General features: G+C 36.9%; 5 protein-coding genes, 1 long non-coding RNA gene and 1 pseudogene across 7 annotated transcripts; 5 read left to right on the forward strand and 2 right to left on the reverse strand.

Annotated features, from left to right (window-relative positions):
• Positions 1 to 1,226: 1,226 nt before the first annotated feature.
• On the reverse strand, positions 1,227 to 4,227 carry LOC105175269 (ER membrane protein complex subunit-like protein (Protein of unknown function DUF106, transmembrane)). The gene is made up of 8 exons (XM_011097656.3): positions 3,966 to 4,227; positions 3,777 to 3,870; positions 3,155 to 3,274; positions 3,000 to 3,048; positions 2,655 to 2,754; positions 2,507 to 2,568; positions 2,276 to 2,334; positions 1,227 to 1,751 (listed from the first exon to the last, which is right to left on the reverse strand). The coding sequence occupies exons 1-8, from the start codon at positions 4,115 to 4,117 to the stop codon at positions 1,650 to 1,652; spliced, it is 738 nt and encodes a 245-aa protein (XP_011095958.1). The 5' UTR covers positions 4,118 to 4,227; the 3' UTR covers positions 1,227 to 1,649.
• A 787-nt stretch (positions 4,228 to 5,014) lies between these two features.
• On the forward strand, positions 5,015 to 6,446 carry LOC105175412 (uncharacterized). Of its 2 annotated transcripts, XM_088876057.1 has the most exons (5): positions 5,015 to 5,523; positions 5,772 to 5,883; positions 5,981 to 6,051; positions 6,165 to 6,216; positions 6,306 to 6,446. In XM_088876057.1, the coding sequence occupies exons 1-5, from the start codon at positions 5,152 to 5,154 to the stop codon at positions 6,344 to 6,346; spliced, it is 648 nt and encodes a 215-aa protein (XP_088732183.1). In that variant the 5' UTR covers positions 5,015 to 5,151; the 3' UTR covers positions 6,347 to 6,446. The 2 variants fall into 2 exon arrangements, with proteins under 2 accessions (XP_088732183.1, XP_088732182.1); XM_088876056.1 differs by having other exon boundaries at positions 5,981 to 6,062; positions 6,165 to 6,346.
• A 589-nt stretch (positions 6,447 to 7,035) lies between these two features.
• On the reverse strand, positions 7,036 to 10,860 carry LOC105175270 (SWIB complex BAF60b domain-containing protein). The gene is made up of 6 exons (XM_011097657.3): positions 10,273 to 10,860; positions 9,470 to 9,581; positions 9,180 to 9,351; positions 8,893 to 9,080; positions 8,222 to 8,365; positions 7,036 to 7,351 (listed from the first exon to the last, which is right to left on the reverse strand). Exons 1-5 carry the CDS (start codon positions 10,671 to 10,673, stop codon positions 8,243 to 8,245), a joined length of 996 nt encoding a protein of 331 aa, XP_011095959.1. The 5' UTR covers positions 10,674 to 10,860; the 3' UTR covers positions 7,036 to 7,351; positions 8,222 to 8,242.
• Positions 10,861 to 13,084: 2,224 nt separating this feature from the next.
• On the forward strand, positions 13,085 to 14,276 carry LOC148784892 (uncharacterized). The gene is made up of 2 exons (XR_016063000.1): positions 13,085 to 13,458; positions 13,928 to 14,276. It is a non-coding gene; the product is annotated as an uncharacterized LOC148784892 (long non-coding RNA).
• Positions 14,277 to 14,663: 387 nt separating this feature from the next.
• Positions 14,664 to 15,454, forward strand: LOC105175413 (uncharacterized; annotated as a pseudogene).
• A 2,212-nt stretch (positions 15,455 to 17,666) lies between these two features.
• Positions 17,667 to 20,546, forward strand: LOC105175271 (rho GDP-dissociation inhibitor 1). Its single transcript, XM_011097658.3, has 5 exons — positions 17,667 to 18,398; positions 18,511 to 18,577; positions 19,667 to 19,885; positions 19,983 to 20,107; positions 20,216 to 20,546. Exons 1-5 carry the CDS (start codon positions 18,132 to 18,134, stop codon positions 20,291 to 20,293), a joined length of 756 nt encoding a protein of 251 aa, XP_011095960.1. The 5' UTR covers positions 17,667 to 18,131; the 3' UTR covers positions 20,294 to 20,546.
• A 757-nt stretch (positions 20,547 to 21,303) lies between these two features.
• On the forward strand, positions 21,304 to 25,548 carry LOC105175273 (Ubiquitin C-terminal hydrolases superfamily protein). The gene is made up of 9 exons (XM_011097659.3): positions 21,304 to 21,741; positions 22,863 to 23,107; positions 23,326 to 23,410; positions 23,527 to 23,712; positions 23,789 to 23,956; positions 24,092 to 24,307; positions 24,395 to 24,566; positions 25,047 to 25,218; positions 25,309 to 25,548. Exons 1-9 carry the CDS (start codon positions 21,394 to 21,396, stop codon positions 25,400 to 25,402), a joined length of 1,686 nt encoding a protein of 561 aa, XP_011095961.1. The 5' UTR covers positions 21,304 to 21,393; the 3' UTR covers positions 25,403 to 25,548.
• The last annotated feature ends 575 nt before the right edge of the window (positions 25,549 to 26,123 follow it).

Raw genomic sequence — 26,123 nt, forward strand, 5'->3', positions numbered from 1 at the left:
TCATTGGTAATGGTAGGTCTATTATGAATGAAGGGGCAAATGATACAACTTGGCATTCAAGAGACTCTGCGCCAATACAATCACCTTTGCATGTGTTATCCCCTCCCCAAACATACAAAATCCAATAATTATTAATCCTGTCATTTGCACCATAAATCACAGTGCAATGCAATTTTGCTACTCATTTTAACTGTCTTTTTTTTTTTAAAATAATTACATTTACACCACTCATCTATTGTTTATTTATGCAAATTACTTTTATTTTTTGAGAATTGCATATATTCCTCCTAAAAACGATCAACATCATTATACAAACTACCTATATTTTGTAACTAATATAGATGATTTTTGTAACTGCACAAAAGACATGAGTAGTCTATAAATCAAGAGGTATAAATATAAACTATCCCTTCTCCCTGTCCCCCCCCCCCCCCCCCCCTCCAGTGTCTCCAGGGAGATCCGATGAAATGATGAGGAGCAATTCATGAAGCGAGGATGACTTGAGAGCATGGTTGTTGTAGCGCGTTTGTTAATTGTTACGGTACATGATTTAGAGTCCAAGGTTGTCACTGCTTCATCAGACTGTCTTTTCTAATCTTTCCAGGAAACCGTGGACAGTCTCAGAGGCGTCTCGGTCCACCTTTGCAGGGTTGTCTGCCATGCCATGTCATAATACCAGGTTATCCATCCTCCCAAATATGAGCAATGAAGGAGATTTGTAAAGGTGGAAATAATAATGCACTTCAAATTCAGATATATCTTGCCACAGAATTATCATTTCACCCACTAAATCTGTAGCCAGAACCTTACAACTAACTATTCAAACAGCTTTCCCATCGGAAACATCTTCAGTGTATATACAAAACTTGTCAAAAACGAAAAATCTATGTATCTATATTTGGGTCAAAGGAAAAGCTAGGGACTGCCTCCTTCTGTTCTTCAAGTTTTTTATTTTTTCAATTTTTTCCTTTTTCTAAAATACACAGACCAATTGGACCGGATTTTGATCAGTCCACATGGTTTGAAGACAACTGGTTTTATAAAACCAACCCGGACCGGACGCATGACCAATTCCCGATCAAACCAGGCGGTCTGGTCTGATTTAATAACATTGGTTTAAGGTACAATAATCATCAGAGGTACATTTCCACGAAAGCAGATTCCAAACTAAATTTAATAATCTAAGAGTAAAATTTTCTCATCTGCGCAGCATATAACATAGAAACTGGTTTCAAAAATCTTGCATCAGCAGTAAGATATTACTAGTCATATAAAATATACGTTTGACAGAAAAAACTGAAGTACATTTGCAATGGTACACCCGTGATTAAGGTAAATACGGAATAACCTCGAGGCAGATTCTCAGGAAAACTAATATTTTAAATACTTGGGACAAAATGTTGGCAATATTTCAATAATTAACTGAGCACCAATAGTACCACTCATCATGCATGGTTCCTTTTACTGAAGTAACACGACCGAGGGAACATTCAATAAGAACAGGTGCTTTGCATATCTTATTCTCCAAGGCCAGTACTTGATACATGCCAATTTCTTGCTTATGACAACATCAGCATCAGTAACAGAGCATCGGGGTAAGAAGCTTCAATGATGTATGACTACGGCCTGCTACTACCCTTAATCATTTTTCAGCTAAGTTTCTTCAATACTGCTACTGCTCGCTGCTCGAATTTTGGCAAGGCCCAGTCATGTTGAACAATGTCTAAACCATCTTTCTCTGCACCCAAACTCTGTCGAAAATACAGGAAGTAAAGAGTTAGGAGATCCCTATCATGTCTCTGCGTGTTCTCAAATGCAATTTCACTTCAGACAATTTTATTAGTCAAGAATATTACCGAAGTTATCATGAACATGTAAATATAGTAAGTGCATTATAAAACATAAATCATTTAAAAACCTACAAACTTGCCAAGTTGCTCTAATCCATAGATGCCTGTATTGGCAAGTGTAAATTGTGATGCTTTAGTGACATAATTTGGTTAGTGCATCAGTTTGTTGGTTTCACAAACTTTGCATACCGAACACCACAGTTTTTTTCGAGGAAAAACGATAGCGATGAAGGTTACTCTTGGGTCATGGTTTGAGAAACATAGTGGAGAATAGAAAATTATCAAAGGACAAGTAAGAATGATCCTGGAGTGCTTAGTGGCTTACACAGCTCCCCAATAGAAAATGCTAATAGTTGTCAAACGAATCAATTGAAAAAGCCTGGGCAAGCATAAAAGTGTAGGGGAAAAACAGAAGACAGGCTTACCCTTGTGGGGTCAAATCCAAATCCACCCATTTGCATCATACGTTGTGCATCATCAGTTGCTGATCAAAGTCAAAACTTGTGTTAATTTCCCATCAAAGCATTTTCACAAAAAGTAGATATTTATTCAGCCATACAATTGCAATGTCCTCATTTTTTAAAACATAATGCAAGGAAGAGAGAAAGGAAGGTGGAACAAGTATGTCAGAATATATTAACTTCAAGAAAACTGACCATTATCTTCTCCGAGAATAAGGCTAAAGAGACCCCTCAGACCAAATAGATTGAGAAAATACCTGCCAAAATAAAGATTGATCATTACATGCATCAGCATTAATCATGAAACCAACCAACAAGCATTGCTGATGAGTTGTGAGAATACCAGGAGCGACTGCTAACATAGCTGACATCAACGGTGCTCAAGTCTATACCATTTTGCAGCATTGCCCTGAATCTCTGAGTAAGTGGAAATGGAATCTTTGCTGGAAATAAGATGTGCGGCTAGTAACGTCAGTTATTGCTAGGATATGGACATACAAAAGAGAAGAACAAACACTACATGATATATTTAAATTCACGCATCAAAGTTCCAATATCTGAAATGACAAATTGGTCCAGAAAGGTAATAAGTGAATCACAAGCCCTAGCATCAGCAAGTTAAGCTGTAAAAATGCGCACATCAAGATGCTGACAGGAATAAACAAGAGTATTAGGACCAAATACATACCTGCTACAAATCCAGAGAAGAAAAAGTTAACCCATGCAAAAGTAAGTGTCTGTTCAATAAAAAGATTAGTTCAATAAAAAGATTAGTTCATTAAGATCGATTCTTCCTTCAACAACACTGATGATATTGGACACTGAAGTATGCAGCAAGTAAACCTGTGGAATGATCATAGAAAGATTTTTCTTCATCATATCCATAGCCATGTTTGGATCAGAGAACATCTGTGCCTGTGGATTCTGAGCTTGACCCTTAGGTACATGTAATAACCCATTCTCCTGCAATTTCAAATTAAATGTTTCACCTTTAAAAACGACTGCGTAACTCATCCCTGGTTAGCATTGTCACCCAGCAACACGTTAATAGTGGACGAGTGTAAAGGTGTATGTTATAGATATCCTAACTAGAGTAGTCTTTTAGGCATATCTGCATGTAAGTCAACAGCAACTAAACCACTGTTACCGACCGTTTAAAAAACCATCATTCTTTAACCTGTTTTCATAGATGCAGCTTTATCTAGCGCCATTCCTTTACCTGTTTATGGTGATATGCGCATCTACCTCTTTGTCTAACCGCAATCTACTTTAGTCCTTATCCTAAAAAAATTGAAAAGATCTAAAGCATAATTTCCATCTATCTAGGTGATAAGATTCTATCCCTAAAGAAATTCCTCCGACTCATTCACTTACAAATTCAGGGCGAAAACAAGAAATCAAGTCTTTAGCCGAAATCAAAGCACAAGCACCACTACGATAGACGTTCAGAAGAGAACTATCTCACCTCATTGCTGTAATAGTGCCTACGAGCACGAAACGACTTGGCAGGGATGAAATTCGCGGCCGCCCTAAGATTCCGTGCCCTAATTATAACTTGCCTGTGAAGAAAAAATCAATTCATAAAATTCAGGAATGCCCAGTCTCTGATCTCCATGTCCAATCCCAAAAAAACACAAAAACGAACAAAAAGTACCCTTCTTTGACGATTTTGATATCGGGAACTTGATCGGAGCGGATGAGCTTAGATACGAAGTAACGTAGGACTCCGATGAGTACCATCACCACTGACAGCGGTATCAATACCCAGTCTCTGATCGCCGTGTCCAATACCAAATCTTCCGCCATTGCTACCTTGGAATATTTTCGGATCTCTGGTCAGCACTTCTGATTTTTAGTTTCTGCAGCACTTCGGAATATCCAAGAGACGAAGAAGAGGATGAGCAAACAGCCAAATCTTTTATGGGCCATTATCCTATTAATAAAAGGATACACTGCTATCAGCTAGCCCAGTAAAGCCCAAAATACCAACCGAATAAGTAGACTCACAGCCCAGCCCAGTTAACCCTTTGCATCGACAAATTTAGACCAAAGATTTTCAAATTCATAACAACAAATACATTAAACTTGTTTAGATAAATCAACATACCAAAAATTTCAAATTCTTAAATTTTTATTTTGAATTATATTTTTTTGATATTGTAATGAATTCCAAATTCATTTAATATGAAATTATTTGAAATTTTTACTCTAAATACTTTCCACAAATCCAAATTCTTCCTCCCAAATGCGTCCAATAAACTCAATTGATTGCAGCTATTTGCTAAGGTCGATTTTGATAGGCATAAAATTATATGGTAATATGAATTTATTGTTAAAGAAAAAATATTTAAAACATAATCAGTTTGAGTTTTTTTTCTTTTTTTTTTTGCTCTCACGTTTAATATTCTCACAGGTATAAATAAGAGATAAGTTTTATGCCCGAATCATTGGGATGTGACCTTGAGAAACAACTAAGAGTTGAAATAGGTATTATGAGTGAAATATTTTAAAATAAAAGACTTCGAAAAAATGTCATCATGCATGCGATGATATAATATATACATATATATATATAGACAGAAAGAGAGAGAGAGAGATTGAGAGAAATGTGCATTAAGTTGAGAATTGCTCCAAACACCATATTAGGCAAAGATAATGATCGGGCAGGGGCAGGAGAAATCTGGACTAGTGGTGAAGATTCTAAGCTTGCCCTGGAGATTGAAGCTTTATTCCTTAGCACCACCAACTCAACATTCTTTTTTGTGTTTCACGTGGATTTTTCGGTTCTAACTACGTAAAGAGCCATTTCTTGATGATCAACTTTCACACTGGATCGCCAGATGGCCTCTACCTTCTTTTTCTGCAAAATGTTGAAAAAATCTCCTGCTTTTGTCCCAGTAACAAACAGTGCTCATAATTCTGTGCCAAAAATGAAACTATACCGTGCCAGTTTGTCGTATATTTCACAAGTGAGGCATTCCCGGAATGTTTGTTTGAGAGGTAATGGCTCAATGAGAACAGGCTTTGCGTCGGTGGCCTGTGCTGCCAAAGACTCGGGGCCTCCAGAGCAGCACAGGCCTCTCGACACAGTGCTTAAGCTTTATGAAGCACTCAAAAATAAGAATATCAGTGAGATTTCTGATATAATTGCCGAAGAGTGCTTGTGTGTTTCCAACTTTGTTTCGGCTTTCCAACCTTTTCATGGTAAGAAGGTATGTTGATATTAAAGTTTGGATAGGTATACGTCAGCCTCAACTTAGAGAACTTGCTTGTTTATATATTTTTCTTTGCAAGCTATCGTTCTTGTAGTGACATTAGCATATTAGTTTCTTGAATCACTGTTGTTGGAGGAATAGTTTTATTTACATTTTTAACGTTGTTATCCTCGTCCTCGGTATGCATGCTGTCATTCTTTACATTGACCATGTTGTCATGGTGATGGTGGATTTCCTTTTTGCAGCAAGTGCTGGCTTTCTTCTCTTCTCTAATGAAAAACTTGGGGAATAACATTGAATTCGTGGTGCAACAAACATCGGATGATGGAATGGTTGTTGCTGTATCCTGGAAACTAGGTTACCTCCCTCCCCTCCCCTCCCCTCCATATGAAGTGTATTCTAGCACAAGTACTTGCAAAGTTGCTTACCTTGTGTTTGTATGTTTTTTGTTCAGAATGGAATAAGGCTCCTTTGCCTCTGGGAAAAGGTTTCAGCTTCTACATGTACCATGTTTACCAGGGAAAGGTGATGATAAAGTAAATGCTTCGGGAAACTGCAACTTCATGATGTCAAACTCAAGTAATTATGCTTGTCTATGCAGTCTGTGCTCAGTATATTTCTGATAATTCTTGATGCAGGAATGTGGAGATTTTCATGGAGCCACTGCTTCACATCGAGCCCCTGAGATTGGTGAGCCTCCAGACTCCAGTAAGCTTCGGCTGATTTTTTTTATTAAAAGAACATCATTCACAAACCATTTGTATTCAATCTCTGGACAGAAAGTAATCACCTTGGTGATGAATGCAATGGAGAAGATTAATCTTCAGGCTCGGTTCAGGAACAAGATAACAAGAAGGGCCATAATCATATTGTTCATTCTTCTCTCAGCAGCAGCAATTGTTTTCTTACTAAGATACAGGGTGACCACATAAACTCTATGAGCGCAAAGTTGGGTGCTTCTTGTCTCCGACGGGATCTGAAGATTTTTGTGGAGGATCAACAGATCAGCCAACCAATACCTGCATAGACATATGGAATCCAATCCTTTTCCCCTGGAGAGAGACAGAGCAGCAGAAGCAGAAGCAGGAACAGGGACAAAAGAGGGAGAACAGAAGCAGAAGAAACAGAAACAAGAACCAAACAGTTCAAAGCATACGTACTGAATGCTGAGACTTTGACGTAGCAAGGAAGTAGAGATCCCAATTTCTCCATTTTCATTTGCAATTTACAATTGTTAAACCAAAATGGCACCTCGCAAGGAAGCAATTACATATCTATTAATTTCTAGTCAATCAAATTATGAAATATGCCAAAATGAAGTGAGATCCTCAGAAAAGCTTTTTACGCATCAAGAAGCCAGCGCCAGTCAACTACATGAAAAATATGAGGGATAATTCCTGAATAGAAATCGGGTCCCAAAGAGTGGAGAAGAGACATAGTCATTCCACCAATAAAACAGGGCATTGAAGAACTGAGATGATTTAGCAACAGGAGAATCATTTCAAGATCTGTAGGAAACAAATGGCATATATACACCAATTATAAGGTGCTCAGACAAACTATCACTCCTCTAATGTTTTCTATCCATTACAATGGCAGCAGTCAGAAGAAAGCCAAAGAGACAAAAGAAACCTAAACCAAGGCCATGGCATAATCACAAAACATTTCTAGGCCACAGCCAGGTGTACTAAGTCATTGATCATGGTTGTTAACTGTCACCATAGCATCTAACCGCTAGACAAATGCAAAGAAACTGAAATTACATCTTCATTCTGCGTCAGTCATGTCATCACAAACAACTATCCCAGCTAAAGGCTCAGATTATCTGCAAAAGAAAAACAAAATGGTTAGTCAATTTTGGTAAAAATACTGGGAGATAAAAGAGTTATACCAAAAATAACTAAAAAATGGATCCATATTAAGGTTAAGCAAAATTTTAACCATTTATCCCTTCATTAGCCCCAGAAACATTTGACATTTTCTTTTTTCCTCAGAATCACTGCTACAGAAACACAATTTCTAAACTACATCATTGCATCTCACATTACAATCTTTGCTTCAACCTGAGCTGAAGTTGCAGAATCATCTTATCACAATCCGGCAAGAATAAGACACATCAGCCATCCAATCGCTAGAGAATCCCATCATTTCTTTAGTCAGATATTCTTCCCAGTTTGGCCTTTGTGCTCTATGCTCCATCAGGAGAGCATGCAAGTTCAGGGATCAGCCCTAAAAGATAGGATGGTAACGGAAGATTCTGTAGCTAAGTTGAGGAGGAAACCATAATTCTAAAATGCCAAGGGGGAGTTGATGATATATGCAGCGCTGTGGCTGCAGAAAGGAAGGAGATGCAGTAGCCTGTTTCGGATGCTTGTCAAAGAGGCTGGTTAAATGACTCTGGTGATGTGCATTGCTGGGAAAGGGTGGAACAAGCTGATGTATATGTTCATGAGAGTGTTAAGGTTTCCCTTTCCCCATAAAGGGGTTAGTCTAATCAGGGGTGCCTTTGGAAAGGGACAAGATATATTTAATCAGACTGGAAAAGAACCTTTAACAGAAATGATTGGCGCTAGGTCATTCTTAGGAGAGTTAAGGTCAAAGCTGAGCAAAAAGTTCATTGCAACCAATTACAAGAGAAATCAATCACTTGCTATTTATATTTGAACTCGCACATCCAAGGCATTCCATTACTTACCATTCACATAACAAAACATTATCATTGCTTCAATAAATGATGGCGCACAAGCATCTCCTGAATTCCCAAAGCAGAAATGCTTTCACATCCTAAAAGCTCCTGAAGCTTCGCATCACAATGTATAACCATAGAACTCAGAGGATCCTACAAAGACGACCAAGGTCAAGAAAAACTTCTAATGGGAAATCCCAACATTCAATGATTTGGGTCATGGATATTAATATTTTTTTCTGTACATATATAAATACGGAAAGCTCAGCAAAGCAATACGAGTGCAAGTGAAAGAATACGAGAGCATCAGTTATGTACGACAGAAGCTTCAAGTGCTTAACAGGAGCGCAGAATAGTATAGTTGTACAGATGTAACCTGTTAGGTAGAACTATTAGCAAAACAATACCATATAGAACAAATGACTCAATCGGCGGAGACCATTAATTACTAAACAATGCTTCTACTTTCCTTATATATAGAATTTAAAATATTGGACCTGGTCAGTATTGAGAAGAAGCATGATAATGGGGCCTCTTAATCTAGTTCAATTAGGGTAAGGAAACATCAGAGAAAGCCTTGCAAGATTTAATATACGAATCTATCAAGAAATTGGAAATTAAGAGGGATGGTACTTCAACCATTACAAAGTCAACTAGCTTCTATACTCGAGACCACTAACCTCCAGCTGGTTAACCTTTATGTACTCCCAGACTCGCCCCAAAGCCTCTGATTGGAGCATCTCCCTTACTCCTGTTCCAAAAAATTTTGCCAATGCATCTGATATTATCACTGGAAGAAGGCTTGGATCTGAATTTTGGTTTGGAGATGCATCTTCCAACTTTGACTTCTTAGCTTGACTTGATTGTTCTGCACAAGATTGAAGCATATTGTCAAAAGTTATTTGTTAAAAGATATACATATATATATATGTAAATAAGATGTTGCTCTCATGTTTGTCTTGCATACTCATTGGATCAAGTGGCAAGATGTGCTTTGCCAGCAACTTATTCATCTTGAACATGTCAGTGCAATCTGTCTCAAACACCATCCGCAGAGCATCATCACAGATAATCTTTCTCTTATTCCCAGGGTCCTGAAGGTTGTGTTTTCTAATGTAGGCCCACAGCTGCTTCACTATCTGGATTTAAAACAAAGCAATGGATTATATATTGTCAATAACTATTACACAACGACCAAAAAATAATGTAAGACGTGATCCTGAAGCTAATTAAGCTGCTGATTCTTGGAATCCAAACCTCTGTTCTTGGGAGTGCTGGCTCACCAACGATGGCCTGTAGTTTCGGTGAAACGCCACATACTTTGTTTAGACCTCCTGGACCGCCTCTTCTTTTGGTTCCAGCTGGGGCTCTGAATAAAATAAAATAAGTAATATTAAAATCAATCGATCATAACATGTCTCATTCGAACCCACATGATGAAGGTCTGTTGTCTACAGATCCCAACTGATAACTACTCACAACTTCTTATTTCTGGAATCAACACTTGCTCCTGGGTGGAAAATCCCTGGATTTAGAACCCTAAGTTGGTCTGATCCATATTATCTAGAACTGACAAATTTTGCATCTATATATATTTTTAATCAACTCAGGACAAATGGAAATCATAATAACCAAAATAACAAAATTTAACTCAAAGTTACAAGTAGTTAAAGTTCAAAGAATAGCCACTAAGAATAATGTTATATCAAAGAATCACCCCTGATTACCCCCAATTACAATCAAAAACAAGGAAATATAACCAAAGTTTGGAACTTTATCATCTCCCCCGCAAATATACTCAGAAAGCTACTGTGAACCTGCAATTATATATAATAAAAATTAAAATCTACATAGATTCTCACCAAATACAAAAGCGTAACCCTAACCCTGTGTCACAGCCAGAGATAGCAATAAAAAGCACAACCAAGCAACTAACAATCCTACTTAGCAACTTGTATGAACTTTATTAGCCACTTTATTTACCAAAAGAGCTAATCTATTCTTATTCGCATAAACCCCAAAGACCACCAGTCAGTAACCCAAAAAAAGGCGATACAAACCTTCCTTTGGGCGTTTCAGAAGCATTTCCGGCTGCATTCTGGTCTTTCACCGCTGCTGGCTGGGTTTGTTGCAGTTGCACCGCATAGGTAGGGTTAGTTTGCTGGTGGAGGCGCGGGGGCTGCTGTTGCTGGATAGCGAAATGGGGCTGACGAAATGGCTGAGGAAGGAGGATATTTGGGTATTGGGGATGGGGTTGAGGGGGCAACTGGTCCTTGGGGATGGGGTGGGATCGGAGGAGCAAGGTAATCTGGTCCCTGATGAAGTCGGCTTTATGGGAGAGGTCCAACCCTAGCTTGGCTTCGAGCTGCTGAACGACGCAGTTTAGGGAAGTGACAGCGTTGGGGTCAGATTGACGGAGCACGGTCTCTACGCCTTTCGCTATCTCTTGGTCCGACACCATGGCTATCTATGCTCGTGCTTCTGCCTTCATGTACTACTTCTCTTTTAACGGAAAATTAACGGACCACTCAAACGTCTCTTCCCTCTCTTCTTCTTCCTCTCTCTCTCTCTCCCTCTCTTCAGAATACCTCTCTCTTTCTGTCTCTCTCTCTCTCTCTCCCAATCAAATATACTCCAAAATCATCGAATCGCGAAAATGTCCTTGTTTCAGAAAGACTAAATGACTGCAATAGGCCCAGGACACGAAGACATATGGACTGGATAGTCCCGGATGGATGAGGGTAAGATCGAAAATTCAAATTCTCCTGACCCAGGTGGATAGTTGTGTTTTCTATAAAACAATAAATATTGAGTACTCAAAAGATAAAGACGAAAGGAACAAAAGAGTAAAGAAAAATGAGAAGGTGGGCTGAAACTCAAAAAAGCGTCTCGGTTTTGCGCATCAGCGCTTGATTTTTGAGTTTTCGATTAAATGACCTTAATGCCCCCATGCTTTTTGTTGAACCATTAAATCCTTTTCGTGGGTATTTTGGGCTTTGGCGGTTGGACTTGAGAGAGTGAGGTTTCTTTTGTTCAACAACTGCAAAACACATTATTGTTTATTCAATTCCCTTCCTAGAGTAATAATAACTCTTTCTTTAAATGGATTTTTATTTTTTGAATATTATAATTTTATTATCATGAAAATTTAAATGTAAATCCACGTTTAAAAAAAACACACAATTGTCTCTAAATTTCAATTCTCAAAACTCTTTAATATTTCTTTTTACAGAAAATCACGTACACAAATCATCACCCTTTTCTGTTCGCGCATTTTTTTGTGTACCTTATAGTAAAGATGGAATTTTAAAATTAACATGACTTTAAATCAGTTTTGCATCAACGTGTTAGGTAATTTGCATACTAATTTGTATTTTATTAGTATTTAATTACGTTCGTATCATACCAAATATAAGTATTCATGTTTAATTAGTTCAAAATTCAAAAGTAATAAACTAAATACTTCAATGGGTTCTAATTCCCACAACACTTGAAATAATATATGTTGAAAAAGTTTTCATAAGATTTCCCATTCTAGCAAAAATGAAAATTGTTGTCTTTAATTTAGTTTCATGTAAACACATATACATATAACTAATACTCCCAAATAAAATACAATAAGTAATTTGTTATAAAATAAATAAACAATTCAGATATAGAATTTTAATTTCTGCTCCAACCATCCTTGTACGGACTGGCAGAACTTGGTATCCAACCTAGTATTTAAAAACATACATTGATGTCCTGTGAAAAAAAAAAACATTCACTAATTTCTTAATGTTTTATCTTTTTATAAAGGGTGAACTACAGCTGCCCTTCATATTTAGTATAGTTATGAATATTTTTTATTATTTTAAAAAATTATAGATATTTTTTTCAAATGCAAAATAATTATGTAGTTTTTAAACGATGGAGTAAAAGTGTTTTTATTTTTTAAATAAAATATTTCAAAAATTAGAAAATAATTTGAGGATGGTAAAGTAAATAATGCATTGATATACAAAATTATATTCATAATTCAAAATTGTATTTTGGTAGTTTTTCACAAAAATTGGATGAAAATCTATCAAAATTGGATCATTGTTAGATAAAACGTTAAAATCATGGAGGGTGTTTACAATTTTTTAACGATAAGGTATTTATAAATATGTAAAATATAATTTACCCTTTTATAAATCTTGAAATGTCTTTGCTGATTGGATCATTATGATTTATTTTTACTGTTTGGTGTAAGAACAGTTTATATAGATTTTTTTTTTTCAAGAATAATTGAAATAATAATAACTTATTCATGTAAAAGACGAGGTTCTAATAAAGGATTTTATTTAGAGTTAATTACACTTAAACACCCTCATTTAATATTCTTATGTTTTAATTTTGTATTTATAAAGAAAAAAATTAATGACGTTGACATCATTCTATATATAAGTATTACATTTATCCATTTATTTATATAAAAATATTAAATGAAAGCAAGACTAAAAATATATATAATTTCTTTTTCTAATATCAATATTTTTCATTCTAACACCAATGAAAGAGAATTAGGTGTAAATATAATTTTTTTGGAAGGGTGTTTCTTGTGTTCAAAAAATGCATGGGTCTAATGGATATAAATTATTAATCAAAACTTGGCCGAAGCGTATGCGGATCCTGAAGGGTGGACTTAAAAAAAAAGCGTTAGTATTCTGACGCCCAAGTTAGTATGGGATTTAAAATTGAATAAAGTAAAAACGTAAATGAATTTAAGTAAAAATCGAGATATAGTGAATAAAGTTGATCAAAAGTGTAAAAACACGTGACAATAAGCTTAGAAATAGCTTAAAAGATAGTTTAGAGAGTCAGAGAGGAGTGTAAGAAGGGAGTGAAAAAAAGTATCCCCGCCTAAAGGGGTCAAGACTCATTTATAAAGGAGTATCCCTAATTGTTGGGGGTCTATCCCACTTCCTAAATATTGGCAGAGATTGGTTTGGATAATTAAGATAAACAGTAAGTCGTCTTTTTCCGCAACTGTACGTGCGTTAGTGGGGTCTTCTTTGTATAGGAGACCGATAGTCTGCAAGGAGTACTAGCTGCTAGGGGGCGTTTTGAGATGAAGCAAGCTTCTCCCACTCCCAGTCCCAGCCAATTACAAGCAAAATCCAAGCTCTGCTCCACCAGCAGAATTTGACTGTCCGAAAGCTCGCCGCTTCCAGTAGCTCAACTCACAGCTGGAGTTCTCTTTCACATTCGGTCAGGTCAAGCAGGTTTGTATCTACTTCACTTTCTCATGTGAAAACTAACTTCTGATGTAAAAGGAAGAAATCCAGTCCGGTACGATTTGGGGAATCCGACTGCCTTTGTGTTTTATACTTTTGAGTGTATTTTTGGAGCACCGAAACGAAAGGGAGGATTAAATAAACATAAATGCCCTATTGGTTCGGAATAGAAACTGGAGAAACTTGTAAGGAAGAATGTATCGCCTACATATTACATGTTGTTTATGTCTGAATTTCTGATTGCTGATGTTATACATGTCTGTAGTAATGTTTGGTGCTGTAAAACAATATGGATGAAATTGAAGGGAAATGCGTTGAGCCATCACCTGGACTATTTGACACTGATGACCCGTAATTTGGCAAAAAGTCTAGATAATTCCTTTCGATTTTTGGATTTTGTTCCAAGTAAAGATTCCGTCCAACAGACTCTTATTAATTTTTCGAAAACTTCATGTAGGAAAAGCACTCAAATGCAAGGACAGCGGTCTTCTTCCATGCATATGATGTTAACTATGCAGTTAGTAGGTGAAGAATGATTTGCATTATAGGTGGTTATGGCTGTGGGATAGAGGCCATATCTGGTTGCAAACCCATGAGACTATTCATGAGGTTCAAGTCCTGGTCTATCTGCCAAACTCTATTAAGCTATCTCTGGCAATTGCATAAATCCATGCCTGATGAATTCAGATTATTATATTTGGTTTGCAACTTCTCAGAAGGAGTTTATAGGATTGTAACTCAAGTGTTTTAGCCCTTCTCATATTACTTCCACTTACTTATATTCTTAAGCAAATTGCGTTGCTGTAGATGTGAGCTTGTAATTTACCACTAGTTATGATATTAGGAGTTTTCATAAAAGTATCTTAAATATTTGTAACAAAGCCCATGGATATCTTTAAAACAGGAACCTAAGACGCCAGCTAATTTGATCAATGAAGGTCCTTAAGATATCAGATTACATGTTTAATAGGACTCAATGATTTGTATGACTCTTTTCATGAATTTTTTGGCGCATAGTTTCTTATTCAATTTAGTTATGTTTCAGAAAAGGAAATTGTATGTTACCTTAGTTCATGTTAACTGCTCGTATTAGAAACTCAATTATTAACTAGAAGCCTAGAGAAATTGATGTTTAATTTGCATCCATAATTCCTCTATTTGAATGAGATAATTAACAAAACCAGCCTGGTGAAATGTCCATACATAGAACTGATATGCAAAAGGAGGTCTCTTACTATCATAAGTCAAACTTTTGGCGTGAGAATTTGAACTGGCTAAGGAAGAACATACATTTAGATAAATCAGGACTAGGGGACTTGAGATTTTAATGCAGTGAGAATAAGTTTCGGATGTTCCTTATAATTCTTCTATTACACTGTAAATTTATTATGTGGAATATATGAATTACAGAACAAGCTATAAAACCCTTAGAAAGTGCCCTTGGTGAAAAGAAATCAGAGTTTGAGAAATGAAGCAAAGAAATTAAAAGGAGAGAGGAAGCAAGTGGAGGAGGAAATTGGTTTAGATGTGGTGGATGGTCTGGTGGATCTGATGATGACTGTTTCTGGCAGGAAGCTCAACAAGCAAGTCTTTCTACTTGGGGCATTCTGATCCTGGTAAGCACCTGTAACAGTATCATTCAGAAACCTTTTTCAGGGAATCTATATATGTTTTCATGCATGCTCTCTTATAGGTGTAATTTTATTGACACAGTATCTGATAATGGCAAAAGGGACGTGATGTTTGCCGTCGTTTTCAACCCTTTTTTGTTTGCTTTGTGAGAGACATGGAATGCATTCACCTTTTTGACATTAAAGATTATGAATCGGATATATCCTACCGCGAAGTTGCTGTACATGTTTAAAAGAGCGAATAGTTGGGAAATGGGGAAGCAATTAATTTGATTGCAGGTTAATTTTATCAGCTCCATAAAAAGTATCATATTGTGATCTTTTTAAAAAATTTGAAAGTTCTTCTTAATTTATACCAGAATTTCCTTTTAACTAGCAAGAACTGTCAGTTTAAATACGATATTATGTGAGAGAAGTCATATGATCTGGAAGGGTTTTAGATGCCACTGACCTGCAACGTCCTGTGACTGGCACAAAATTTTGCTTAGTTATGGTTAACTTTTGTGTGCACAGCTAATGCTGCTTTTGTCTGTTTGTTATTGGTTGTTTAAAGTCTATCAAAAGATAAAAGGAACAAGTTTCTTATGCAGTATCATCTATGTGTGTGATGGATTATGATGATATCCCGTGCAAAAACATGCAGTTATAGAAGTCCAATTTTAAGCCGTTGCTGGTTAGTACAACTACATGGGGCAATGTTAATGAGTCAGAGAAATTCTTCCAAGTTCCACACTGGCACCCTGCACCCCGGTCTTTAATTTGCATGGTCATTAACTCAGTTCCTCCACCCCCTTGATACATGACAATTATAATAGACAAAAAAAGAAGAAATGATCTTTGCTTTAAATCACTGACGGGAAAATTCGGAACACTTCTCTTATTTGTGGTCCGATGATGCTGACTTTTCTAGCATGTTACTATTTTGACAATCTTCTCCCAGCAGCATTTTCTATTTATGGATCTATGCTTGATAGCTGTTTAGAGCTAACCTCCGAATCCTATCTTGCTCTACATGCTTTTGCTTTACCGCTTTGTTTTGCGAGTCTCTGAATCTCTATTTAATATGGATATCTATTATGGATGCAAAGAAATATAGAACTTGCTCTGGTCAATTCTGTGAGTGCGAATTAGTCTGTCTTCACTGGTTATCTGATGAGGTGCTGCTGTTGAGGATCTTGTTCTTGCATCCCCTGGATTTCCCACCACAAAATACTCTAGCGCACAGTCAAATTCTTGCGAGTCTATTCATAGATGTAGTGAATTGGAAGAAACACTCGTTCCATACTCTAATGACATTCTGAGACCAGATAGCTTGTCTGCTGCATGAACAAGAATAACACTTAGTCCAAACAAAAGTTTAAATATTTTCGAATTATGTGATGAAAATGCTTCTTAATTGCATTAATTTTCCATTTATTCTAGGTTGATGGTATTTGTGTCAGTTTCAGACTTTTGAACCCAGATTACAGACATCTTTTTCTCTACATTCTTCTCCCACAAAATAAAACAAGCAACGTGGGCTCATGAAAATTGTAAGCATAAGCCCACAAAGTGAGTTCTCCCTCCCAGAAATTGGAATAGGTTATTGAGAGCCCCCCTACCCCCAAGTAGTTTCCTGATTATGTTGGTATAATTGGCCACGAAATAATTGATAAATCATGCCACTACATAAAACATTCATTATGCACCTATCGTGCATTAAAATTCTACAATCAGTTGAACGTGCATCAAAATAATTCTCTGGGACCCATCAATTTTGCAATAATTACTCTGACAAACTACATTCCCCTCAATAATTCAAAGGACTTGCGCCAAGTTCATTCTATAATACATCGATAGAAGCAATGTGATAAACCGGTTCTTCACTTGCGATCGTGTATCCAAATATGCATCTTCCATTCTTCCTCCATATCTTATCACACATGAATTGCAACTCAAAAATTAATCAAGTTTAGCAACCCATACATTATATTTTCCCGACATTGTTACGCAATATCTCAACAAATTTTTGTCGAAGAACACATTCGATGTTTAATCAAATTTTATAAAATTAAAATAATCACAACGGTTTTATTGTAATTTAAGTTTTGAATTTGATTATTAAATTCGACGTTGTTATTCCATGACAGAACAATCCTTCCACAGTTAAAATCCCAAACATAATATAAAACTGAAACATTTGACTGCTGACAAAGTGTCAGCAATTCGCATATCCCAAAACCCAGCTGCTAAAATCAGTGTCCGTAGTCTCGCACTCCCATTGCAATTTGCAATAAAACTCATGTCATGTGAACCTTAAATAAAGCGACGCCCAATAGGGCGCCTCATAAAACTACAAAATATTCAAACATGCAATGCAAGTGGGTGCATGTATGCCACATACAAACATTGGCCAATCAGAAAAAAAAAGAGAAAAGGGTTAGCCAATCAAAAGAGGTCAAAGACAAGAAAAGGTGTACATAGTCCCACACCAATCCTATGCTCATACGTTGTAACCCCCTTGGAAGTAGTGCAACTGAGTGACCTTCACGATCTCCCCACCTCTTCCTCTCTCATAATTCTTTATTCGGAAAATCACTCTCACATATTCATTCCTCATTTATTCACAATCACGGATCACCACAAGACCACTTCCTTGTGTATAAACTTCTCTCTCTCACATCTCTCTCTCTCCCCCCTTTTAATCTTTTGTTTCTTTGTTGGGATCTTGATGTCCTTTTCTAGTTAGTTCTTTGGGGGCCTTATCCTTTGTGGGGTGTCTGTTTTTTTCTTTGTTTTTCCCTTATCCTTTATTGGATTCTTTCTTTTCACCAAATGGTGATAATTTTAGTTTTTCACATTTAACAATTTTAAAAATTGATTCTTTTGCTCTCTGTCTGTGTCGGCTTTGTCTTGGCGTCGGTTTCCCTATTTGGGTTCTTTTTCCAGTTCTCGTTATTCTTGTTGCATTGGGTGGGGGAGAAGGGGTCCCTTTTATGTTTTGCCTTTTGGGTTTCTTCTGTTAAACGCAACTGTGAAGATCTTCGGTTGATGTCTTTGGCTGTTGGAGCTGTTTCAAGTTCCAAAAGCATGGGGTTTGATGAGAACAAGGGGGATGGAAAAGAGGGCAACCCCGTTTCCGAAACCGGGCCAAATAAGCCGGACCCGGAAATCGAGCCTGATACCGTGGCGGCGGTTAGCAGGCAAATGAGTGAGAATTCTCTGTGTACCACTGAGGATGAAGAGGATGAAGATACTGAAGCCAAGATAGAGTTGGGTCCTCAGTGCACTCTCAAAGAGTTGTCTGAGAAGGACAAGGTTTGTTTGCCTTTCAAATTTCCCTTGGGGCAAGAAAAACCCACCACCTTTTTTTCTGTTTATGTGGGTGTTACATCCATTTTCAATGTGTTTCATTGTTTTGAGAATGTAGGATGATGAGAGTTTGAGGAGGTGGAAGGAGCAACTTCTTGGAAGCGTGGATATGAACTCTGTTGGAGGTAATTGATTTACTGCTTTGTTCTTTTCTAAATCTTCCTCGCACATGTGAATGACAATGGTTAGTGTTAATAGCCAGCAAGCCAAGAATTCTCTGAATTCTCATCTGTCTATGTTCTTTCATGTTGTTGCCAATCCTGTACTTAGTCATATCTTGATGGATCTCGTTGTAGTTGTCAAGAAGCCAAAAAGCATTGTTAGGAAAAGTGGATGGAGAAGAAATAGGAGATTTTTAGTTGAACTCTTTCACCACACTTTGAACTAAAATCATGACAATGTAAAAATTTATTTGATTCATCATCTCGACCCAGGATCTACAGGGTGTTCGGTTGAGCTTATTTAGCTCTTTGGATCATATTTGAAAATTTATGGAATATGATAAATTGGTTGGTAAAAGTTCTAGGAGAGAAGTCTCAAAATAAAATATCAGGATTCTATAAGCTTTTTTGGAAATTTTCTTGAAGAAAAACTTTTTTTTTAGATCTGAATGAACTCTGTTGATTTGACTAATTAACTACATAAAAATTTCCATATTGACATTTTTGCAAGCATCCGAACATTTCAAGAATTTACTGTAGGAGTAAGATCTAGCATACTTTTATATTAGATTAGACAAACATTCTCTTTATCTGTTTTGAGGAAAGTCACAATGCCACATTGAGGCCCCACACTTAACATGTAGTCATTTCTGCTGAAAGAGTTTCTGATCTGACCACTTTTTCAATGTGCCCTACCCCTCACTCTACTGACCACATTCTTCTCCATGTGCACTTTGGAATGTATGTTTCTTACACCATGTAAGATAAAATTAACTTGTCAAATGTTGTGGCTGGTGGGCTGTTAATACTCATAATTTTTTACTTTCATTTTTGAGGATCTCTTACAAGACTTGCACAGCATTTATAAAAATGATCATTAATATAGGAAACTCCCAGTAAATTGTCTAGCTGTAGTTTCCTTTCAGATGTGGTTACTGCTATATTGGGTTACTTGTTAAGGTAATGGTAGGCAGTCTGAAACTCTGGGGTGTTTTTGATCTGCTGAGGGGATTGTATAGAGATTGACTTTCTTTATCTGATTCCGCACTGTAGAAACGCTTGATCCAGATGTGAAAATCTTCAGTCTTGCAATCAAATCCCCTGGTAGGGATGATATTGTTCTTCCAATCCCAGAGTCTGGGAACCCAAAAAACCCCTGGTTTACGTTGAAAGAGGGAAGCCGTTACAGCCTAGAATTTACATTCCAGGTCAGCAACAATATTGTATCAGGCCTCAAGTACAAGAACAATGTTTGGAAAACTGGCATTAAAGGTTAAATCCCCTTATCTTGTCACTCCTTGTGTATAATTTGTGGCCATTTAGCTGAAAAATAATGGACTAAACTCCTTACTCGAACATTGTTTTTCAGTGGACAACACGAAAGAGATGATTGGAACCTTCAGTCCTCAGCCAGAACCTTATACACATGAAATGCCAGAAGAGACCACCCCTTCTGGCATGTTTGCTAGAGGAACATATTCAGCAAAAACACAGGTGATTTCTTTGTTTGTTTGTTTGTTTGTTTTACATGTTTATGTGCTCAAGTACATAGTTGAATTCTCACCACCACCCCCTCTTTACTTTGGTCTGTCGTGCGTGCAGTTCCTTGATGACGACAACAGATGCTACTTGGAGCTGAATTATACATTTGAGATCAAGAAAGACTGGCAGCCAACATGAACCAAGGCTCTATTGTAGAAGCATTTTTCGTTTGCTCCAAGAGTTGATGTATCCCATTTGAGTTTTTTTGAGTATTTTTGTCCATTGTTGCTATGTGATGTGATGATATTATAGAACAATGAAAGGGACGCCTAAGATTGGTTTGTGAGATGGTAAAGCGCATAAATTTTAGCAGTAGATTCCCCATTTGTTGATTCTCATGCAATAAAGTTGTGCTTGACCTGTGACAATTTGACAAATTTCTTATCTCTCTTGCACTCGTCCTCGTTGGGCATGTACAAGTGTGTGTTGTCTGAAAGTAGATGTATGTTTGCAAGATGATTGTCAGCACTTCAGCAGTACCTCACCATAAACAACCTGAAAGGGACATGTCTATACAAAGATAATTCGATCTTGAGGAAAGAGATGAAGTTAACAGTCTAATGAAAATTGTCTTTCTAAGTACACAAGTTCGATCAAATATAGTTTTGAACAATTAATACTAGGAATAAGTTTTTATTAATCATTAAACTCATACATTTTATGAACAACGATTTGTGGCTCATTTGATGCGTGTGTATAATTTTTTTAAAAATGTAATTATAAATTGTTTTATATAGATTATAATCTTCTAAATGTGCACTTACAAAGAAAAATATAAATATACACGGGAATTGAATAAATTAATATAAGCACTGCATATAAATTGAATTTTTCCATTTCATATTGAATAATACCAAAATCACTAATATTTACGAATGTGTTTTGAGTACAAAATACAAATGTGTCTCTGAAATGTAATATCAGCAATTTATTATATATTTCCACATTAAAATATAAAAATAAAAAAAAATCTATAATAAAATTAGCTGAATAAGCATTGCCTAAGGCCCATCTTTGAATAGGCCCAATGGGCCTCGTATATGGATCCTAAGATGGGCCTTAAACCCCAATAACTGACTTTTGGGATCCATTTGCAATAAAACCCGTAACCATGTGAACTTAAAAAATATTCAGATATATGTAGAGAGTAAATAATTGCAGATGAGTTTATATTAGAGTCGAGACCAGCTTGCAATTTGGGAATTTCGCCTCGAATTAGATCGAAAACCCTAGAAGCCATGAAAACAAAGCGAGAAGATTCCGAGAATGCAGCGGATGAAGACGGGGTTGCGAAGAGGCAGAAGCTAACTGAAGACTCGTCGCCTCAGCTTGCATTTGAAAATCCGATCCTCTCGCTGGCTTCTTACGATGACGATGAGGAGGAAGAAGATGAAGCTAGGAGAGATGGGAATGGGGGTAAACATGTAAATAATGGCAGAAAGGAAGAGGGAAACGGGCATAATTATTCCGAGGATGAGGATGATGATGATGAAGAGGATGAAGAAAGCAGAGTAGGGCAAGGGAAGCGCAGTCGCGCTATTGAAGTAAGGAGGGACTGCCCGTATCTGGATACTGTTAATAGACAGGTATTACGCTCTTACAAGCTTGGGTTACTATGTTTTCCACTTTTCATGATTCTTTATGTGAGTCTGATCTACAGTTTATCCTTGGGGGTGCTTAATGTTATAATACTCCCCCTTTTATTTAATCAGTTATTACATTCACTTGTTAGCTGTTTCTTTCCGGCAGCCAACCAAACTGGTTGTAAAGATTCTAAATTGAAACAAATACATGGAATGATAAGCATGCAAGCTCGTTGTTGCGCCCAAATTCAATTATGACTTTAAAGGATGTAGTTTTGGGTGCTGATATTTTTATGCAGGTTGGTCTTTCGTGGGTTTGGAGTCCTGAATGACCCTTCGACTCTTTACAGCATTGATATGGAATAATTATAAATGTGAATTATAGAAATTTTAGTTACAAAGGGTCTAAGTGCAGAAATTTCTCTACTTCCGAAAGGATGCCAGCTTCAAACCACCACATCTTATCCCCTTTTCTAGCTGCTTCATGAGTTTCTGAAATGGATGAGGAAAGATTATATAAAAATTCTTGCTGGAGTTAAAATCCTTTATTCTCCCAACCAAGATCTTAAAACTTTTGTCTCAAGTGTCTGAAGACAGTGAGTTTCTTTAGTTTGTGATATACTTGATTTAATGAGATGAAACCAGATATGATTAAAGGTTTTCCTTGTCCATGTTTCAATTCAACAAGATTCTTCACGAACCATTTTCTAGAAATTCAAATTTTGTTAGATTAAACCACACATTAGTTAATTTTTTTGGAACCTTGTTGTAGAATACTTTGTAATTGGCTTTTGCATCGATGAAAAGATTCTATTTCGCCATGTAACTTACACGAATAGTCAGTCATAAGTTTCAGTTTTGTTATTGGACTAGGATCAAATAGTTCACTCTAGAGCCAGAACAAGACTGCCCAAATCAAGTTCTTGTTTCTTCGATGGGCAATGGCAAACATGGATAATTTCGTGAAGAAACAAAGATTTATTCCAAGGTTCACAAACAGAAATAATTAAACACCACTGCTCTAATCATCATCTTCATCATTTATGATATGAATTATTGCAGAACAACTAATGTAGTTTGTTTTTGGTTAGATCTGCCTCTGAATCCAAATTCTGATCTTTCAGGTTTTAGATTTCGACTTTGAGAAATTTTGCTCAGTATCTCTTTCAAACTTGAATGTGTATGCATGTTTGGTTTGTGGAAAGTATTATCAAGGAAGAGGACAGAAATCTCATGCATATACACACAGTCTTGAAGCTGGCCACCATGTCTACATTAATCTTCGAACAGAGAAAGTTTACTGTCTGCCTGATGGATATGAAGTTATTGACCCATCGCTGGATGATATTCGGCATGTACTTAACCCAAGGCACGTTTAATGCATGATTCTTTTGTGTTTGATTCTCCATCTTTCATATTTTTACCTGTCTTGCATCTCTCACCCTTGTTTATATGGTTAATTTGCATGTTCCTGTATTATAAAAGTAATGTTTTCTTTTCCCTTTGCTTCTATCATTATACTGTTTGGGTAGCTATTTTATTACTTTTCGTGGGTTTATCACACGCCATTTCCTGTAAATTGTACAGATTTTCAAGAGAGCAAGTTGAGCATCTTGACCGGAATAGGCAATGGTCGAGGGCACTTGATGGTTCTGATTATCTTCCTGGAATGGTATTTAGTTGAGTTCTTTTTTCTGTTAATATATTTTAACCTCACTGGTCTTCTTGATATGATGCAGAGATAAAACATATTCATTATTTTTGTCTTCTCTGTTTGAAATGTTGTAGGTGGGGTTAAATAACATCAAAGAGACTGATTTTGTTAATGTTACCATTCAATCATTGATGCGTGTTACTCCCCTGAGGAACTTTTTTCTCATCCCCCAAAACTATATCCACTGCAAATCCCAACTTGTTCTTCGATTTGGGGAGCTCACACGAAAGATCTGGCATGCTAGGAACTTCAAAGGACAGGTTAAATGCTGAATTCAATTTTATGTGCTTTATTTTGGTTCTTGACAATCATATTCTGATGTTGAGTATTTTGCAGGTGAGTCCACATGAATTTCTGCAGGCGGTTATGAAAGCTAGTAAGAAACGTTTCCGAATAGGCGCCCAATCAGATCCAGTTGAATTTATGTCATGGCTTCTTAATACACTGCATGGAGATTTGAAAAGTTTAAAAAAGGGTAGCAGCATCATTCATCAATGCTTTCAGGTTCTATCTCTCCTTCTTTACCCAATCCCCATCGCTTTTCTCTTTCCGATTCATTTTTCTTTCCAGTGAATTATGTTATTTTGCCCTCCTTGCTCTTCTCACTCGAGATATTTTATGCATGAATATTTTTTACAGGGTGAACTGGAGGTTGTGAAAGAGATTCATAGCAAACATATAGCAGAGAAAAAAGAAAATGGGGACAACCAGAACAATGAGAATGGAGATGATGGTGGAACTGAAGCAGATAAAGTGATGACAGAGACAAGCAAGATGCCTTTCTTGATGCTTGGATTAGACTTGCCACCTCCTCCTTTGTTTAAGGACATCATGGAGAAAAACATTATTCCACAGGTTAGATATTTTTTTTTCTCCCTAAGAATTTTGAATTACATTACAAATTCCTTACTGGACTTATTAGCCAACCAATGATTATGTCAGGTTCCACTTTTCAATATACTGAAGAAGTTCGATGGGGAGACTGTGACTGAAGTTGTCCGTCCTCGTATAGCAAGGATGAGATATCGTGTCACAAAATTGCCACAGTATCTTATTCTCCACATGCGTCGGTTTACAAAGAACAACTTCTTTGTGGAGAAAAATCCTACTCTTGGTGAGTTTATTATCTGCTATTATGGCAATCTTTTTTTTCGGTGACTTAGATGGTAGCTGCATTTTGATTGATTAGTTGCATCTGTATTTAGTTGGGCTTAAAACTCTATCTGACAATATCACTCTCAATTTAGACTTGCCTGTTGCTATGATTGTATGCTAAGTTCCAAAGACCAAAAGAAGTTGGTTAAATACACTCTCATTTTGTACACTAATGCTGTCATGACAGCAATTTTCATTTACTTAGTCATGTGTCACCACACATAAATGTAATGGCTCAAACTTATATTGGCTATGGCCCAGAAATTAAATGTCGGTTGACATGTAATTGCACCAGACGCCATTATTCTGCTTCCATAACTATAACAAGGAAATGTTCCTAGTTTCTGTGTGCTTATGGCTCTGTTCATTCCCAACTTAAAACTATATTTACTCGACAGTACTTTCCGCCTTACTGATGAGATTTTTCTGTTTCTCTTAGTCAACTTCCCTGTGAAGAATCTTGAGCTGAAGGATTACATCCCTCTACCTGCACCCAGTGACAATGAAAAGTTGCGGTCAAAGTACGATTTAATTGCTAATATTGTTCATGACGGTAAGCCGGGTGAAGGATCCTACAGGGTGTTTGTGCAGCGGAAGTCAGAAGAACTCTGGTAATTACCATTTCCGTATTCCTTTTTCCTTGTAATGTTGTTGAGAGTATTAGCAATTTATCATCCTCGACCTATCTCCTGCCTCACCAGGTATGAGATGCAGGACCTTCATGTGTCAGAAACATTACCCCAGATGGTTGCACTTTCCGAGGCATACATGCAGATATATGAGCAGCAACAGTAGCCTCTATCCCTTTCATGTTTGCTTGAAGCAGAGGTTTTACATTTTTGTCTGGAATGTCAGTTCAAGGAATTTCGAGCATAAGAACCCCGAATTTTGTTCTTCAATTCTGGTTCTTGTTCCAAATGGTATAAAATATAAATTGCAAATTCCCACTTGTAAGGTTAATTGAACATGGGCCATCATACTAATTCCACAGGTGCATTCTACCGGGATGTGGTGTGTGGGGCACGCGGGTGACCCGCCAACCATATCGGTAGTCAAAGGGCACTAGAGGAGTCAACATTGGCAATCGGAGCATGCATGACGAAATCTAGAAAAAGGTCTCGATTTGGAAAGGTAGAGGAAGCTAAGAAAGGGTTTTAACCAATGGTATCGATCTATTCCAACGAGTTCAATTAATTATAGAATTTAAAACTCAGATCTGAATGGATCAATCGTAGCACGGTTGAATTGAAATCCTAATAGATTTTTTTCTTTGGACAAGTAAATGTAGATTTAACTATTGAGCAAGTTATGATGATGTATGCCACTCATTGACCAATCTTGCGACTCTTATCTAGAAAAAATCTCTAAATGAGAAGGCAACAAAATATAGGAAACTACAAAGTTTGGATCCGTCCAGAAAGCGGTCCAGCCTCTGGAGTCCTCTTTCTCCCCCTCGGCAAATATTGAAGCGACATTACAATACAGGAACGAGACAAGAGGCGCAAGAATCCCGCAC

Source organism: Sesamum indicum, linkage group LG12, assembly GCF_026168435.1.
Source record: "Sesamum indicum cultivar Baizhima isolate 11 linkage group LG12, ASM2616843v1, whole genome shotgun sequence".
NCBI lineage: Eukaryota > Viridiplantae > Streptophyta > Magnoliopsida > Lamiales > Pedaliaceae > Sesamum > Sesamum indicum.